Raw genomic sequence first — 17,988 nt, 5'->3', positions numbered from 1 at the left:
TCCATCTTGATTGTAGGTTGACAAAACAAAGCCTGGTTGACTCATAGAACGTACGTTCTTATGGGTTCCAGCTATCCGGTAAGCCTACATCTACTTCGGTGGTGGTGCTGCTACACTGGTGTCTTCAAGTTTCATCTTTGATGTTTGATGCCAACGTGATGGTTTTAGGATCTTCAAGTTTCTTAAATATACACTGTGGACTATAAAAATTCTCTCACAGACATATATAATTAAGCTTTGCACTTAATTAGTTTTATTATTTTGTTATTAACATGGCACTAATCACATGTGAAATTTGGTGTGATATATAATTTTTGTCACTATTCATCAGTAATTACGATTTACAGATTTAATGCATGTTAATTATGTTATTTACATTTTAATGACATTAGTTTGGCTATGCCAATAACCCAAGCACTTTAGCGCTACACTTATGCACTTTCTTGTATAAGGTATTCACTGGCAAAAAAAATAAATGTTTTACTACCCTAAAGTGGAGCTTCCGCTCATTGGAACCCTCCCCCCCCCCTCCGGCGCCACAATTGCCACCTTTCAGGGGGGAGGGGGGTGCAGGTACCTGTACAGTACAGGTATCTGCACCCACTTCCCGCATAGATATCCGCAGAATCTGCGGATATTTACGCCCCTTTCCGCAGGTCCCCTGCTGTCTGCTGGGAAACACACGGATCCCAGAGACAGCGGGGACCATCCTTATTGCGCAGCGTGACTCGCGCATGCACAGAAGGGAACCGGGAAAAAGACGCAAGGCTCCACTTCCTGAGACGATCGAGAGATCGGCTTCGGGTGCCGACATCGCGGGCGCGCTGGGCGGGTAAGTGTCCTTATTTTAAAAGTCAGCAGCTGCAGTATTTGTAGCTGCTGGCTTTTAAAAAAAAAAAAAAAAAAAACGGCAGAACTCACACTTTAAAACAAGAAGGGTAGATGATTTAATAGATGAAAAGATGAAAAAATGACTGAAGGTCCACTTTAATAGCACATAAGTAATACAGCACAACTAATTAGCTCCCACTGCTGCTTCCCCGAGTCTGGGCTCTGTTGTAAGAGGCTGATTCTAGGTCAAACCCAGGGACAGCAGGGACATGCAGTCAGGGTAGGCAGGTGAGGCATAAATAATAAAAATACTATAATAAAAAAACAATCAAAATAGAGGGTCGTAGCTCAGAGATGTAGGTAGCTGAAGTCATCAATGGTTCCGTAGATACGGGGCTCCTTTAAATACAAGCTGGCACACTCTGCAGCAGACTGAGTGGATGTGCTCACAGGGCCTCTCCTCACTTCTCGTCAGAGGCACTGAGCTCAATGGATAGCTTTGGGTCTTGGACCAATGGTAAAGTACCATTGGTCCAAGCTGTCCAATAAAAATGCTGCAGTGGAGGCACGCCTCTCACTGCAGTTTTCTAGAAGGAGGTGTGTCTAAAAGACAAATCCTCCCTTCCAGCCCAACCCTCTTAACTACAAGGAAAAAACATGTATTTATGTGTATAAGATTTACCCACAGTCCCGTGTTTTTCACACAGTTAAGAGGGAGAATGAAAATCTGCTGCCTGCTGAAAAGGTACTGTTATATTCAAGCTAAATCATATATTATGCTATATGTTATAATAATTTATTTACTGGATAATTACTGGTTGGAACTTCAAACTTCAGTAATTTGTAGAGTACAGTTTTTGAAAATATAGTAAATTACCTTAAAAACAATATATAATAATTATTTGTATATTACTTATGGTAATTAACCCCTTACCACCCAGGCCAATTCTGACACTCCTCTCCTACATGTAAAAAACATATCTTTTGCTATATATATATATATCTCTATCCAATGGTCATAGCTTTTGCACTTTAAACTTACAGTTCTTACTTTGGCTCTTACTAAAATTCTCATTTTCTCCTCTTGCAGTACCACCGAAGATTGTGGACATTGCTGGAATAGATAATGTGTTTCATGAGAAGAGCGCCAATCTATCCTGGATGGTGTCAGGCTTTAAACCAAGAAACATTGAGATAAATGCCTATCTGGAGAGAGGAGATAAAAGGCAAAAAATTTGTTCCTGGAAATACCCGACACCACCAGACCAGAATCATGATGAAGTAGATCACCAAAAGAAAGGGGAAGAAATCGAGCTCCTTAGACAAGAAGAAAGAATACAACCTATAAAACCACATTTTTCTTTCTTTTCCTCTAATTGTCATTGTTCTATAAGTATAACTCCGGACAAAAGGGAAGATAAAGGGGCTGAACTTGTGATAGAAGTAAAACACGCGTCTCTGAAAACTCCTCTCACTAAACACCAGAAACTGAACATCAGAGGAGGTAAGTTAGAGAGATATATAACTGTATAAAAAATGGAAAAGATTGCCTGCATGTATGTGATAGGACACTCAGTGATAGGAAATCCCTCCCAACAGGGACATATAGAAACACAACTCACATTTGGAAGAAGGGTGAGAACTTACATTAGGACAAGATTTTTATTTTTTACTGTCTGTATCTTCTTTTTCCCAAAGAACCCCCCCCCCCCCCCTATTTTCTTTACCCTTGGCTGCTTGGAAATAAAAGAGAAAGTGCAAATAAACCAAAAGAATCCCCCCCCCTTTTAAAATAATCTATTTTTTTCCTTTGCCGCCTGAAATTAAAACAGTTTTTGTTTTATCCAGCAGTATTTACTAGTTCAACTTATGTAGCAAGGTCCCAGGCCTTCTTCGTCTAATGAGAACCTCCAGGGCCAGCGATAGCTGACATCCTTCTGTATGTGGTGGGTTGTGAGGCATGGTGGGTGCAGAGTAGTTAAAGTTATTGGGCACCAGACACTCCTTGAATGCAAAAGAAAGTTTATTCCTCTTAACAAACTTTTTGGGGGAGAGACGGTTAGGGCCAGGACACCCTTAGGTAGTTGCAAGATTAATTGGCAGACTCCGAGACTTCAATAAGAGGACAGCCATGCAGGGAAAGGCATCCAGCAAGACGCCACATCCACTTCTGCAGGAATGCTGTCTCCTATGGCGACAGTCTTTAACAGTTCCCAACACAAAGTGTAACAGTTCCTTCGCTTCCACTAAAATCACTCCTTGTAACATTTTATTTTTATTTATTTTTTGAAGACGCCACATAAATGTAACTCTTGGAGGATGTTCTTGACTGTATGGATCTGGAGGCTTATGAATCTGCATGTTAAAGTGTACTCTGTACTGGTTCTCCGATTGGAGCTGTTTTGTATTGTAAAGGCGTATCTGTATTGTTTTGCATTTTCAGAAATAAAAGAAAATTCTTTACGGGAAAAAAATCACTCCTTGTGAGCTCCCGGTCTCTCACTAGACCCACTGATTCACTGCTACTGAATCCCTTGAGCTTCTCCAATCTGACCCAAAAAAGAACCGCGCTGTCCTAAGAATGAACTTAGGGTGTGTGCTTCCCCTAAAGGAAATTTAACATATAAAAAATTATGTTGCAATATCAACAAATAGTTGTATCAATACCCAATACCTGGAAAAAATGTTTTGGTGTTAAAATTATAATCATAAGTGTGCATCAACAGCAATAACACATCTTAAGTCTGTTATAAATGGTGTAAAATTACAACATCTACAACCTTATCACAATGTGTGCAAAAAAGTGACTTTAAATGCATATACATCAACACAAACCAAGAAAACAAGAATGAACTAAAAAACTCTCAATGATAAAGTGTCCAATTATCCAATTGTTAAAGAAAAGTCAGTGAAAACTGTAAAACCACCACGTGTCAGATATAATTTTTTAAAAATCAACTCTCAGTATCCTGTTCGAAATCTCAGCGTATATTGTAGTGCACCACCACCGAAAGTGAGAATTGGCTCCTTACCAGATGTCCTTAAACAGTACGCTTTAAAAGATCAAGCCAGGCTATGTACATCCCTCAATCATCCATAGGCTCTGCAAGATCGCATTTCAGTCAGGCTCATTTCACTAGTATCCATCGGCTGTAATGTCTCGAGGCCCTGCTGAAGCTGTCGACCACACGGTCATGATAAGAAAGCCGTGTGGTATTATTGATACAACTATTTGTTGATATTGCAACATAATTTTTTATATGTTAAATTTCCTTTTGGGGAAGCACACACCCTAAGTTCATTCTTAGGACAGCGCGGTTCTTTTTTGGGTCACGTTTATAAGTATATAACTTTTGGCATATAGCAGAACTGCAGCAGTATTTGATGTGTACACAATTTTTATTTTTATTTTAGGTGGTAGCGCGATTTTTTCTTTTCTTTTTTTCCAATCTGAACAGTGGTATCTTCCTTAAGCGTCACCCCCTCCTCTCTGTTGGGTCCCTGGCTTGGCACTCAAGATACCTCTCGATCTTCACCTCACTGGCCCACTCGGTCTCTAGCTTGACACACAAGGTTGCTCTGCAAGCTTCACCTCCTCTGGCTGGGTCCCTGGCTTGATACCCACTGGAGTTTCCAGATTCTTCACCGTCCCTGGTTGGTGAGAATGCTGCTCCGGTACTTGCTTCAGTTACCCACTGTGGTCCCTGGTAATTGGGTGGAGAGTCCCTTACTGTCGACAGCTTCCCCTCTACCTCCGACCACGACAGGTTCTCCAGCCGGCAGAAATTTCACTTTTGGTTGGACTGCAAGCCGCAATCCCAACCCTGTACTGCTCTCTTGCTTCTGGATAGGCCCTCAGACAGCATATCAGCCAGATGTGCATGGAATAGGCCCACTCTCCGCCCTAGCAGCCCGGGCAATACAACACATGTCCATCCAGACAGCCGCCCAGGTGGCACAGAACCCCGATCACCTGACTCCACCCAAATATATAGGTTCTCCCAGCAGGTCAAGGCATCCAAGAAAACCTCTGCCCATTGGCTGAGATGCCCCATATACCCATAATCTGACCTTGCGTTGCCCTCTTCATATCTAGCACCACCACAGCAGCCCTTACCTGGAACGGTGCTGTCACTCGACCGGGGAACGCGAGGAACGTCGGTCTCTAAGACATAGAATACCAAGAAACACTCTATTCCCTCTGGGAAGTTTAATCTCCCCTATTTTGGAAATATCTTGGACTGACTTAACCTATAGTTGACCATTCTTGGATTACTTTGGGTATACCAGCAAATATTGATCACCCCAATGTATCTAACGACCAAAGACCAGATCGTTTTTTGCGATTTGGCACTGCGTTGCTTTAACTGACAATTGCGCAGTCGTGCGACGTGGCTCCCAAACAAAATTGATGTCCTTTTTTCCCCACAAGTAGAGCTTTCTTTTGGTGGTATTTGATCAACTCTGCGTTTTTTTTATTTTTTGCACTATAAACAAAAAGCGGCAATTTTGAAAAAAAAACGCATTATTTTTTTACTTTTTTGCTATAATAAATATCCCCAAAAAATAGTTTAGGCCAAAACATGTTCTTCTACATATTTTTGGTTAAAAAAAATCGCAACAAGCGTTTATTGATTGGTTTGAGCAAAAGTTATAGCATCTACAAAATAGGGGATAGTTTTATGGCATTTTTATTATTTATTTTTTTTATTAATAATGGCGGTGATCTGCGATTTTTATCATGACTGCGACATTATGGCTGACAGATTGGACACTTTTGGCACTATTTTGAAACCATTCACATTTATCGGGCGATCAGTGTGATTAAAAATGCATTGATTACTGTGTAAATGTGACTGCCAGTGAAGGGGTTAACCAGGAGGGGGCGTTGCAGGGGTTAAGTGTGTCCTAGGGAGTGATTCTAACTGTGGGGGGGAGGGGCTACATGTGGCATGACACTGATCACCGCTCCCGATCACAGGGAGCTGTGATCAGTGACAGCGTCAAAAGGCAGAATGGGGAAATGCTTGTTTACATGAGCATTTCCCCATTCTTCCTCTCTGTGAGACGATTGCGGGTATCCCCGCGGACATAGAGTCCGCGGGACCCGCGATCACACTCACGGAGCTCATGGCAGGGTCACGCGCGCATGACCACGCGCTGGCAAATTTAAAGGGACGTACCTGGACCTGGAAGACAGAACCGGAATTGACTGTAGTAGTGGAGTGACCGCTACGGTGATTCTCCACTTCCAAAGCAGTACCTCAGGTCTGACCAGTGGCGGCTTGTGCTAAATGGCCAACTAACGCCAGCCACACCTCCCCCCTCTGGATAGACGGTCGCTGCAAGCAAACCCACCCCCTGGCGGGAGATGAATGGTGGATGGGGAAGACGGCGATCGCCACAAACACACCCCCCCCCCCCCCGGTGGGAGATGAACAGCAGATGGCAAGCACCAGACCCCCCGGACTGCGGCAGAGAATAACCTTTAGGGGGCAGAGGGAATAAAGAGCCAGCCCATTCTCCTCTGGGCTGAACAGGAATTGTCCTGAGGCACGATTGGGAATCCTAAGACTCCTCCCTGGCCAATCAGGTCTCAGGAGCTGATCCTGATTGGCCTGGAGGAGAATCAGGAAGACAATAGCGAATATTCATTTGCTATTGTCACACCAGTGCACTGTGCCACCCTTTTTTGAAGCCTATTAGAGCCTCTGGTGCTTCTAAAAAAAAAAAAACCCCATTGGAATCCATGCGTCCCGCGCCCCGCATGTAGATTAAGGGGCCAGATGCATGGATAGGGAGCGGCGCCCCTGCACCCTGCATTACGGGCCGTCACTGGGTCTGGCACATACATACTTATAATGCTCCATACAGAATCAATGTAATTATGCAATATAATCCTTATCTAGAATTCAGCTTTAAAATGAGTACATAATGACCCCTTTAGGCCCCTTTCACACAAAAAATAGCGCCTGTGTAGCGCCTGAAAAAACTGTCCCCTTTCACTCTAGTATGAAAGCCGGAGTATTCACCGCTCCTACCCATTGAAATCAATGGGGCAGCGCGGCTATACCGCCGGTACAGCGCCGCTGCAGTGGCGCTTTGCGGGTGGTCTTATCTCTTTTTCGGCCGCTTGCGGGGGTTAAAACCGCCGGCTAGCGGCCGCAGACCACCGCTAAGACGGCGGTAAATCGCTGCTAAAAATAGAGGCGCTTTACCACCGACGCCCGCACCGCCCCAGTGTGAAAGGGGCCTTATGGTCACTTTATCCTCCAGAGATCATCATTTTCCCCCTGAGTCTCAACTATGGAATAAAGTGCTAAATTGCCGCAATGCACTGAGAGCTTTATTTGATGTAACACAGCACATTAATCAGTGCAGTTTTTGGTCACAAACACAATAGGGGGGGATTTACTAAGGCAAATAGACTGTGCATTTTGCAAGTGCAGTTACTCCAGAGCTCAGTAAATGAAGTAAAGCTTCACTTTGCAAAGAATACCCAATCACATGCAATAAAAATAAAAATAAATGAATCTGTGCTTGCACATGATTGGATGATGGAATCAGCAGAGTTTCTGTTCATTTAGCTTTGGAGCAACTGATTTTAACAGAGTGCAACTGCACTTTGGAAAGTGCACAGCCTATTTGCTTTTAGTAATCAACCCCAATATGAGAGGTAAGGATAAGCTCCGGCGTGTTCGCACAGCCCACGAGCAGAGCCCGCCAGGAAGTCGGCACTGCGCTAATCACAGGCAGTGAGACATTGTCCCGATGTGCGGCTGCAGAGATCGGGAAATGTCTCACTGCCTGTGATTAGCGCAGCGCTGCGCCGACTTCCTGGCGGGCTCTGCATGTGGGCTGTGCGAACACGCCGGAGCTCATCCTTTAGTGAGAGGGTCCTGAGCACTGTGGAAGAATATGATATGCTCTGGGCTGAAATTCTTGAATATTCATAAGACTGTTTCTGATAACTGGCGTTGCATGCTTTATTATGCATTGTGTCTTATACGTTTCTTTTCTTCCTTTTTTAGATTATTTTGTAGCTCACATTCTGGGCCCACAACTTCTAAAACACGGGGAAGAGGTGACTCTGACTTGTGATATCACTAAATGTGATCCGGGACCTTTAATGATTACTTGGCTGAAAGGGGAACAAGTTATATATAAAGATGGAAAGATGCAAGACACAAGATATACACATAGAGAAACCAGAGATGTACCACACAAGGGTAATGTGCTCAAGTCCTCCAGCTCTTTGACGTTCAAGGCGAAGGTTAAAGAGGATCACAGCGTGAATTACACCTGCAATGTCGCCTACGATGCAATAAAAAAAAACTCAAAGCCCTGCCATAAGACATTCGTTACAGGTAAGAAGCGGAGTCAGTAAATTTTGATTTATGAAGACCTTTTGTTATCACAAATGGAAATCTTCTATGTGGCTTCTTTGCAACTGATTAGTAACTGAACCTCCACTATTTAGGAAAAATGGGATCTACGTGTAAGAACCTTGGTCTTCACACAAGCGGGGTCTTGTAAATTCAAAAGGGATCCTTGGTTGGCATACATTGTACCTTGTCCTGTCCTTGGATTTTTTTTCCTTTAACCGCTTGTCGACCAGCCGCCACAGTTGTACTCCGCGAATCGCTGTTATCTTACAACGCTTCCATTTTTTGGCCACTAGGGGCGCGTACATGCCCGCAGCTCACCCCTGGAGTCGATACGAGTGCCCATTGGTCACCATGACCGCCGGTGCTCCTGCGATCTCTTGTGACATGGCGATAACCGGGATCTCTGTCATACAAAGTGTGAGAATGATTGCGATTATTGCGATTTATTTTTTTTATTACCAAAAATATGTAGAAGAATACATATCGGCCTGAACTGAGAAAAAATTAGCTGTAAAAAAAAAAAAGGTGGGATATTTATTATAGCAAAAGTACATAATATTATGTATTTTTTCAAAATTGTTGCTTTTTTTTTGTTTATAGCACAAAAAATAAAAACCACAGAGATGATTAAATACCACCAAAAGAAAGCTCAACGTCGGATACAATGTCACAACAACTGCGCAATTGTCAGTTAAAGCGACACAGTGCCGAATCGCAAAAAATGGCCCGGTCATTCAGCAGCCAAATATTCTGAGGCTGAAGTGGTTAAGTGTATCCTAGGTCAAAACTTTTTAAATTCGTTTTTGATAAGGTATAGGAGGGTTGGAATCTCTGTTTTCCTTTTTTTTTTTTTGATGGCTCAACTGGGGAAATTCACTCTTTTTTTTGGCTTTGTTATCATTGTCTCTGTTGAGGTGATGAGAAATACAACATTTTAAAATGGTCATCAAGACAGAACTAGAGCCGGTGATTTCCTAACACTTCCTGTTGTGTTTACAGGAAATCTTCTCAATGAATTGGCACCGCACAGAGTGATTAGGGTGTTCCCGGGCACATCTAGCACACCCCCTGCACACACACCTATGGTTTTTTCTTTAGATATATTTTACAATCATATCAATACTTGTAGAACAGAAGGGAGTAAATGAAATTCCCAAAGTTGTATTATTTCTTCAAAGCTAATTCCGTGTACACACGACCGGACTTTCCGGGAGACTAGGTCTGACGGTATTCCCAACAGACTTTCGGCAGAGTTCCGTCTGACTTTCCAAACGAACGGACTTGGCCACACACGAAGGGACTAAGTCCGTTTGAAAGTCCTTTTGAATGTGATGACGTAAGACGGGACTAAACAAGGAAGTTTAATAGCCAGTATCCAATAGCTTCCCTTGCGTCGTATGTGATCCGTCGGACCAGCACACAGACGAACGGTTTTGCCTATTTTACTCCGTTGGAACTGAGTCCACCGAATAGATTTGAAACATGTTCTATTTCCGTCTGATTTTTTTTTCCTGAAAAACGATCGGAGTAGCCCACACACGATCGGATTGTCCGACGGACTAATCCCTTTGGGCCTAGTCTGCCGGGAAGTCTGGTCCTGTGAATGCGGCATAACAGTCCCTGGATGGATGCTAGCAGGGGTTCCTATGTTTTCTCTGCACTGTGTATGAGACTGTAGAAAAAGACCATTGAATGTGCAAGTTCAGCTCCAGTATCCTCGGCTCTGTTGTCCCTCAGAAAACAGCATGGGTTGGGTCTTCAATAGATCAGCAGCTCCCTTTCCAGCTCAGAGGATATAGCCCTCAAGGTCTAGGCTTACTCCCATGATCCCACCACTCAAGACCCTTCTTAACTGCTGCGAACAAGGGCTTGACTTTAAATAAGGTAACCAATATTACAGTTCTGACACAGTGCTATGGATAACTCAATAGTTACTGGCAGGTCATATGACAAAGGAAACTCCAGAGCAACGGCAAAATCGAAAATAGCATAAACTGTAAACTCGCACAGATTTATTCACACTCCAGGAAACACATCTCCACAGTTCACAAATGGTGAAAAGCTGATTGATAGGTTATCACAGTTATGCCCGTACACACGATCAGACATTGATCGGACATTCCGACAACAAAACCCATGGATTTTTTTCCGACGGATGTTGGCTCAAACTTGTCTCGCATACACACGGTCACACAAATCTTGTCGGAAATTCCGAACTTCAAGAACGCCGTGACGTACAACACTTACGACGAGCCAAGAAAAATGAAGTTCAATAGCCAGTGCTGCTCTTCTGCTTGGTTCCGAGCATGTGTGGAACTTTGTGTGTCGGAATTGTGTGCACATGATCGGAATTTACGACAACGGATTTTGTTGTCGGAAAATTTGAGACCCAGATCTCAAATTTTGTGTGATGGAAATTCCGATGGAAAATGTCCGATGGAGCCCACACACGGTCAAAATTTCCCATCTAAATTTTTCCATCAGAAAATCCGACAGTGTATACGGGGCATTAGAATGTAGTTCTGAGCAGATCCAATTATTATTACTACAGGTATGGTATAAGCATAGTTACAGTTTACCTGTGGTGTCCCTGTGTAAGCTATAAATCACTGCAGTCGGCACCACTACTCTGGTGATCTTCTCTAGCTTCCGGGTCCCGTGCTGAGTGGCTGCCCTGCTCTATTGTGAATGCAGGAAATTGCTCACTTAAAGTGGTTCTGCACCTAAAATAAAAATATTAAAAGCCAGCAGCTACTAATATTGCAGCTGCTGACTTTTAATAAATTGACACTTACCTGTCCCAGGGTCCAGCGATGTCGGCGGCAGATGACGAGCGATCGCTCGTCTCGCTGCTGCCCCCGCCACCATCCTCTGTCAGGGAATCGGGAAGTGAAGCATTACAGCTTCACTGCCCGGTTCCCTACTGCGCATGCGCGAGTCGCACTGCGTGTCTCTTATGGTCCCCCGCTGTGTCTCTGGGAACTGTGTGTTTCCCAGAACACAACGGGGGGGGGGGGCGGGGGGTCTGCGGCGGTCTGGCCGGAAGTGGGTGCAGTTACCTGGATTATACAGGTAACTGCACCCCCCTCCCCCCTGAAAGGTGCTGATTGTGGCACCGGAGGGGGGGAGGGATCAGATTAGCGGAACTTCCCCTTTAGGGTGAAGAACCGCTTTAACACAGGCACTATTCAAAGAACAACAGTTCTCAGTGCATGAAAAACATTCTCTGATTGAACGAGAAGGCGAGGGTGACACAACTGCTCGCCTCGCCACCTTAGTCAATTGGAGAACACTTTTCATCAATCAAGCATGGCGCATGTACTGAGCGAACCGCCTCCTGTGTTCACTTTTCAGTAGGACAGCCGCTCAGCACAGGACCCAAAAGCTAGTGGAGATCACTGTAGATGCGTGTCTACTACAGTTATTTGCAGCTAATATAGGGATCCCACAGATATGGTATATGCATTGTTACATTAATCCAAGCTGGACTAATGTAACTATATAAAAATATGTATAATTTATTTTTTTCTTTAATGCCATTCTGTAATCTATATGCTGCAACTTTTCCTCACACTAGTAGGCGATGTGTAAAAACAGTAAAGCACAGAGTACCTACTAAAAACCCTTCCAAATTTTTTGTTTTATATTTTCAGCTCAGCCTGTTGTGGAACAGATCACCTCTGAAAATGTTGGTCAGCAGATGAAGCTTTCCTGCAGAGTCCACTCCTTCCACCCAAAGACTATAGAGATGAAATGGTTCAAGGAGGAAGATGTGTTACCTACAACGGACTCTGAATTAGATGTTGATGATGATGGTCTGTACAGCACTTCATCCATTCTGATGTATGGCCCAGAGATGGAGGACAATGGAAAAACATTTAGGTGTCAAGTGGACCACCAGAGTCTTCCAAATCCAGAAATTTGTGAATGGAAATTGGAAGAGCAGAGTAAGTAGAGCAGGACAGAAGTTGCATGGGAAGGGGGTGGGAGGGCAAATTTCATGTTATTGGGACTTTAATGTTGCCACTACATTCAGCTGTAGGGTCCCTCGGAAATAGCCAGAAATTCTAGCTATGGGGGAAACATATGACTTCCTTCCTCTACTTTCAATATACAGTCCTCCGGCTTGAGCAGTCAATCACCATGTCCAAACATTGTTAGAAAGTGGCGGGGAAAAGGTTATCATTAAACTTCTGTAATTATCATGTATTTGGTTAGAGGTGAAAAATTATGAGAGGGCTTCCCTTACATTGCTGCTCTAAAAGTACCTGAAATGGAGGATACGGGGTAAAAGGGTGCAGATGATGAATTCTGATAGAAGCTCTGGTGTAGGTTGATTGTGAAATGCTCAGAAAGATTAGGATGTCACTAAAGAGCAGAGTGGTCACCACAGAGGTACAGACTGGCACAGCAGCTGGCAGGAACACACAAAAAGCTGAAAGCAAAGTCTGAAACAAAAGGTGGCAACTGTCAAGACAGACAGCAAGTAGGATAGCAAGTAGTCATGGCCCGAAGGCTGGCTGAGGTGACAGCAGGGAATCAGCAGAGACAAGCCAAAGTCAGGAACTAGCTGGGTCAGCAACGGAAAGGCAAGGTAAAAGTAGGTCCAAGTGCAGACCTTTGCCTGCATGTTAAAGTGTACACATAAGTGTGCCATCTTCTGTTGCTATCCTTACAGTCAGCGTGGTAAACGACTGACAGGGAACTTACACAGAAATTGGAGTTAGGTCTCCAAGAAGGGAAAAGAGCAGTGTGGGAATGTGGTGGGCTGGCCTATAACGAAAGCCTTTCACTTTGCTCCTAATGGTACTTATTATGTCAGCTAAAACATAGTAATCAAATGTAGGCTTGAAACTTTGATCTGCAGAAGGCAGTGTGCCTCTGTTTAATACTGTAGTTTACAGATACAATTACAGTAATAAAAAAAATGTAAATATAATTTTTTTTCTTACTTTTTTCATTTAACCAGTATACTAAATAAATGCCTTCTATGTCCTTTAGAAAAAAAATTCCAATTATTTAGGAACAAAAGGTTACCGGTAATCTCTTTAGATTTCACAGACAGGAAAGTCTGACCATACACAAGTGGATGGGGTGGTTTCTTGACACTCTCCTGCTTTAATTGAAAAATGGAAGGAGATAAATGCTTTACCAGACCAGGTACCATTGGCAACTTCAGGCCTCCTTATGCGACAGTGTCCAGAAGGAGTACTAACAGTTTCAAACAGATTTCACAACACCAAATCCATGCATCACGCCATGTTCCAGCTTCTTTCCTGGCTGAGCCAGCTATATATTCACTTACTTATAGGCCACAGACAGGCAGATAAATACAGACAGCTCCAGATCTGTGAAACAGCTTTTGCCCAGCTCTGGATATTCTACTGTCCTCTCTCTCCCTAGGCTCAACCCTCTAGGGAAAAGGGTGTAGAGGGGCCCTTGGCAAAAAGTTGCCCGCTAAAGGACACCTACTTCTCCAGCAGGCAGTGACTCTATTGCCTCTGGCAGAATCTTTACTTCACTTTTGTGTTGGATGCCTGCTCACTCACTGTGAGCTGTGGTTCCTTCCACTGGCCCATACATATCTGCTGTGTACTGTAGTGATGTAGTAACCAGAGAGAGGAACCAAGGTGTATGCCAAGTAATGCAGGTATCTTGACATATCCAAAAGTCTCTACCTGAAGCATACAGGGGTTGATCTACTAAATAAGATGTTTACAATGTGAGGTCCTTTTGCTCAGAGCTTAGTGAATGCGGTGAAATGTCATTTTGCAAAGGATATCCAATCATGTCCAAGGAAAATTTTAAAAAAATCGTATTTTGCTTGCACATGATTGGATAATGGTGATCAGCAAAGCTTCAGCACATCCAACTTCCATTGCAAAGAGAACAGTCTATTTACCTGTAGTAAGTCAACCCCAGAGAATTATACCCTTTAAACTCAAGCTCCTCTGGTTGGCTATTGTTAGCAAAGAAAATACCCACTACTTTCCTGTATCCCATAGGGGTGTGCACATGGTGCACAGATCCCACCGGCTGTTGCTGTGGGGATGTTTTAGGATGAGTAGGGGAAGGGGCTGGTAAAGATGTAATTTATCAACCCTTCCCTATCTGAATGAACATGGTGAGTGATCAGTAAAGTGTGTGTTTGAGCTTTGGAGTGCACACCCTAATGCAATAGGCTGTGCACACCTATGCTGTATCCAATACACTCTCCTCCCTTTCAAGTGACAGGATTGGTGCTTGGTGATTGGCTGCTAAATTCTGTGCACACTCCAGGTTGCAACTTGGACTAGGGCTCCTTCTCTTTGCTGCAGGTGGTTGAACAGAGTGGAGGGGAAACTAAAGGAAAGGGAGCATGTACAGCTGGTGGGGCCACTATTTAAGGTGAGCCTGGTGTTTTGCTTTGCAACTGATATAATACCTAAACTTTGTTTTTGTTTTTCCTCCCAGGAACAAATGGCATTGAAAGCTAAAAGAAGTAAAAAACCAGTGGCCACATTTCAGTGGTGAGAGATGGCCACCCATGCCACTAATAGGCAACATCTCAGGATGCCTTTCGTAGAATCAAATTCTTTTTTTATGAAGACATTTTTCTTCTTTTGTAAGAGTCTTCGTATTGGGGCTCATTATTGCAGCTTCTTGAACAGTTATTTCTTGGCTTTGCCCAGAGGGAACCACGTACAAACCTCGCCAGGAAGAAGCCTGTAATGTTGCTGCCTGGGCACTGGACTCCGCATTAGGTGCTTACCTAGGCATGTGATGCAACACATTGATTTACCTGTGTTCTACAGATCCAGTACTGTTGTCCACATGCCTAGCAAAACCCTTTCTCTGAAGGCCTCTTAGGGGGTATACCCACCTGAAGGGCAATGACTGCTCATAGGGGATGATTTTACTCTAGATCCTGTCACTCTCCAGCCTGTATACACTGTGGAGGATGCATTTCAGACCACTGCTGCAACAAGTCAGGACATTACCCTAGAGCAGGCATCACTAAATGGTGGACCACGGTCCAGGTCCGGACTGAGTCACTGTCCCATCAGGACCGCCACAGTTATACCACTTAGGAGTTGGTTCTTTCCCAGCAGCCATCACCCCTGTTGTTTTCACAGCAGAGCAGACAGCGGGAGGCAGGATAGTTCTGGACAGAGGGGAGAAGCTGTCCAAGTAAACTTTTCAAGTTAACAAGTAGGTGATTGGATGCTAGGGTGCAGGGTGGTCATAGCAACCGATCTCCAGCTTGTTATAATGAAAAGTTGTGCAGCTTCCACCTTCCATCCAAATCTGCTCTTCCTTCTGCCCTCTGTGTACCTGGGTAAGGTAGGACAGTGAAGAGAGGGAGGTGATGTGAAGGGGGGGCTGAGGACACTATTATGAATGATGGAGAGTGATGTGAAGGGGGGCCAGGGACACTACTGTGAAAGATGTGGGGGGGGGGGGTGATATGAAGGGAGGTGAGGACATTACTGTGAAAGGGAGGGGGGATGTGAAGGGGGCTGGAAACAGTATTGTGAAGAGGAGTGTTAGCAGAAGGGGGGCTGAGAATACAGCAGTGAAGGAAGGGAGGCTGAGGACACTGTAGTGAAAGGGGGACTGTGCAGGGGAGTGTGATATAAAGGGGGGCTGAGAACAGTGTTGTGAAGGGGAGTGTGATAAGAAGGGGGCTGAGAACAGTGCAGCGAAGGAAGGACACTGTGAAGGTCAGTCAAGTTCCTCCACTCCAAAATCTCTCACCCATGTCTTTATGGACCTTGCTTTGTGCACTGCTCCAAATCATTTGGTGGAGGGGGGATTATGGTGTAGGGTTGTTTTTCAGGGGTTGGGCTTGGCCCCTTAGTTCCAGTGAAGGGCATACCAAGATGTTATGGACAATTTTATGCTCCCCACTTTGTGGGAACAGTTTGGGGATGGCCCCTTCCTGTTCCAACATGACCGTTCACCAGTGCACAAAGCAAGGTCCATAAAGACATGGCTCTGACCTCAACCTGATAGAACACTCTTGGCATGAATTAGAGCGGAGACTGCGAACCAGCTCTTCTCATCAAACATCAGTGCCTGACCTCACAAATGTGCTTCTGAAAGAATGGTCAAACATTCCCATAGACACACTCCTAAACCTTGTGGACGGCCTTCCCAGAAGAGTTGAAGCTGTTATAGCTGCAAAGGGCGGGTCAACTCAATATGGAACCCTACGGACTAAGACTGGGGTGCCATTAAAGTCCATGTGCGTGTAAAGGCCGGTGTCCCAATACTTTTGATAATATATTGTATATAGCCAGCCTGAGTTCTGGAGTCAGGCTTGGTACTCTGCGCCCACTATGGTGTATATGGCAAAGGAGAAGGCCGGGAAGCTATTGTTCTCCGATCCCTTCTTACTCTCCATCATGAAAGTAGCAGCTCAGGCGCTGGGCTCACAAGTCGGAACACAGAAAGAGCCTTGAACTTTTTTATATATGAGATGTAGGCATAATACTGTATCAGTATCAAGCATGAAAAAACATGGAGATAAAGAACAAACTTGACAGCTATGCAATGTGAAGGGGAAGGTATTACCTGCGACTTCATTAAATACAATGCTGAGATATCACGATATGACCAGCAATGCCAGCCTTGTATAGGAGTTCATATGTTGCAACAGTTAACTATATTCAGTATGAAGTATATATTAAATATTTCTTTTTTTTTGTACTAGCGCCGATAAAAACTATAGTCTTAACCACTTCAACCCCGGAAGATTTTCCCCCCTTCCTGGCCACAGCACTTTTTGCGATTCAGCACTGTGCCGCTTTAACTGACAATTGCACGGTCGTGCGACGTGGCTCCCAAACAAAATCAACGTGCTTTTTTTTTTTTCCCCCCCACAAATAGAGCTTTCTTTTGGTGTTATTTGATCAGCTCTGTCGTTTTTATCTTTTGCGCTATAAACAAAAAAATGAGCGTCATTTTTGAAAAAAAGCAATTTCTTTTTTTACTTTTTGCTATAATAAATATTCCAAAAAAATATAAAAAACATTTTTTTCTTCTCAGTTTAGGTCGATACGTATTCTTTTACATATTTTTGGTTGCAATAAGCGTTTTATTGATTGGTTTTCGTAAAAGTTAAGCCGCGTACACACGAGCGGACTTTTCAACATCCAAAGTCCGAAGGACTGAGTCCGTCAGACTATCCGATCGTGTGGGGGCTGCAACGGACTTTTGACTCACCAAAGTCCGAAGGACTTTAGAATATGGAACATGCTTCAAATTTTCCCGACGGAACTCCGCCGGACCCGGTCCCCTTCGAAAAATCCGCTCGTGTGTATGCTACTCCGACGGACTAAAGCCGACGCTAGGGCAGCTATTGGCTACTGGCTATGAACTTCCTTATTCGAGTCGGGTCGTACGTCATCACGTTCGAATCCGTCGGAGTTTAGTGTGATTGTGTGTGGCCAAGTCCGTTCGGCCGAAAAGTCTGTCAGAACTCCGTCGGAATTCCAGCAGAACTCCGACGGAACTCCTTTGGAAGTCTGTCGGACATAAGTCCTCTCGTGTGTAAGGGGCTTTATAGCGTCTACAAACTAGGGGCGCCACCATCTGAGTGTAGGCTTGCCCCTTAAACCTTTCCAATGGCTTGCCAATAAAGTCTACACTCAGATGGTGGCGCCCACCCCCCCCCCCCCCCACCCCCGTTTCTTTATTATTTTTTTAATAGCACACTGAGGATTATCCAACTCTGCCGGAGGAGCTGCAGCCATTTTATAGGAAGTGATACTTGTATTATGGACTC

At 44.2% G+C, this 17,988-nt stretch overlaps 1 protein-coding gene across 1 annotated transcript in view; it reads left to right on the top strand.

Annotated features, from left to right (window-relative positions):
- Positions 1-15,640, top strand: part of LOC143929633 (uncharacterized) — a 44,160-nt gene extending 28,520 nt beyond the window's left edge. The window contains exons 5-8 of the mRNA XM_077453544.1: positions 1,922-2,335; positions 7,863-8,198; positions 11,873-12,166; positions 14,673-15,640. Coding sequence (XP_077309670.1) covers positions 1,922-2,335; positions 7,863-8,198; positions 11,873-12,166; positions 14,673-14,695 — 1,067 coding nt within the window. The 3' untranslated portion in view covers positions 14,696-15,640. The remainder of the gene's footprint in view (positions 1-1,921; positions 2,336-7,862; positions 8,199-11,872; positions 12,167-14,672) is intronic.
- Positions 15,641-17,988: the final 2,348 nt, after the last annotated feature.

This window comes from Lithobates pipiens, unplaced genomic scaffold, assembly GCF_037356315.1.
Source record: "Lithobates pipiens isolate NorthernLeopardFrog02 unplaced genomic scaffold, aLitPip1_a1.2 Scaffold_24, whole genome shotgun sequence".
Classification (NCBI taxonomy): domain Eukaryota; kingdom Metazoa; phylum Chordata; class Amphibia; order Anura; family Ranidae; genus Lithobates; species Lithobates pipiens.
The sequence above is the reverse complement of the archived record's forward strand: the minus strand, read 5'-3'. Positions and strand labels throughout refer to the sequence as shown.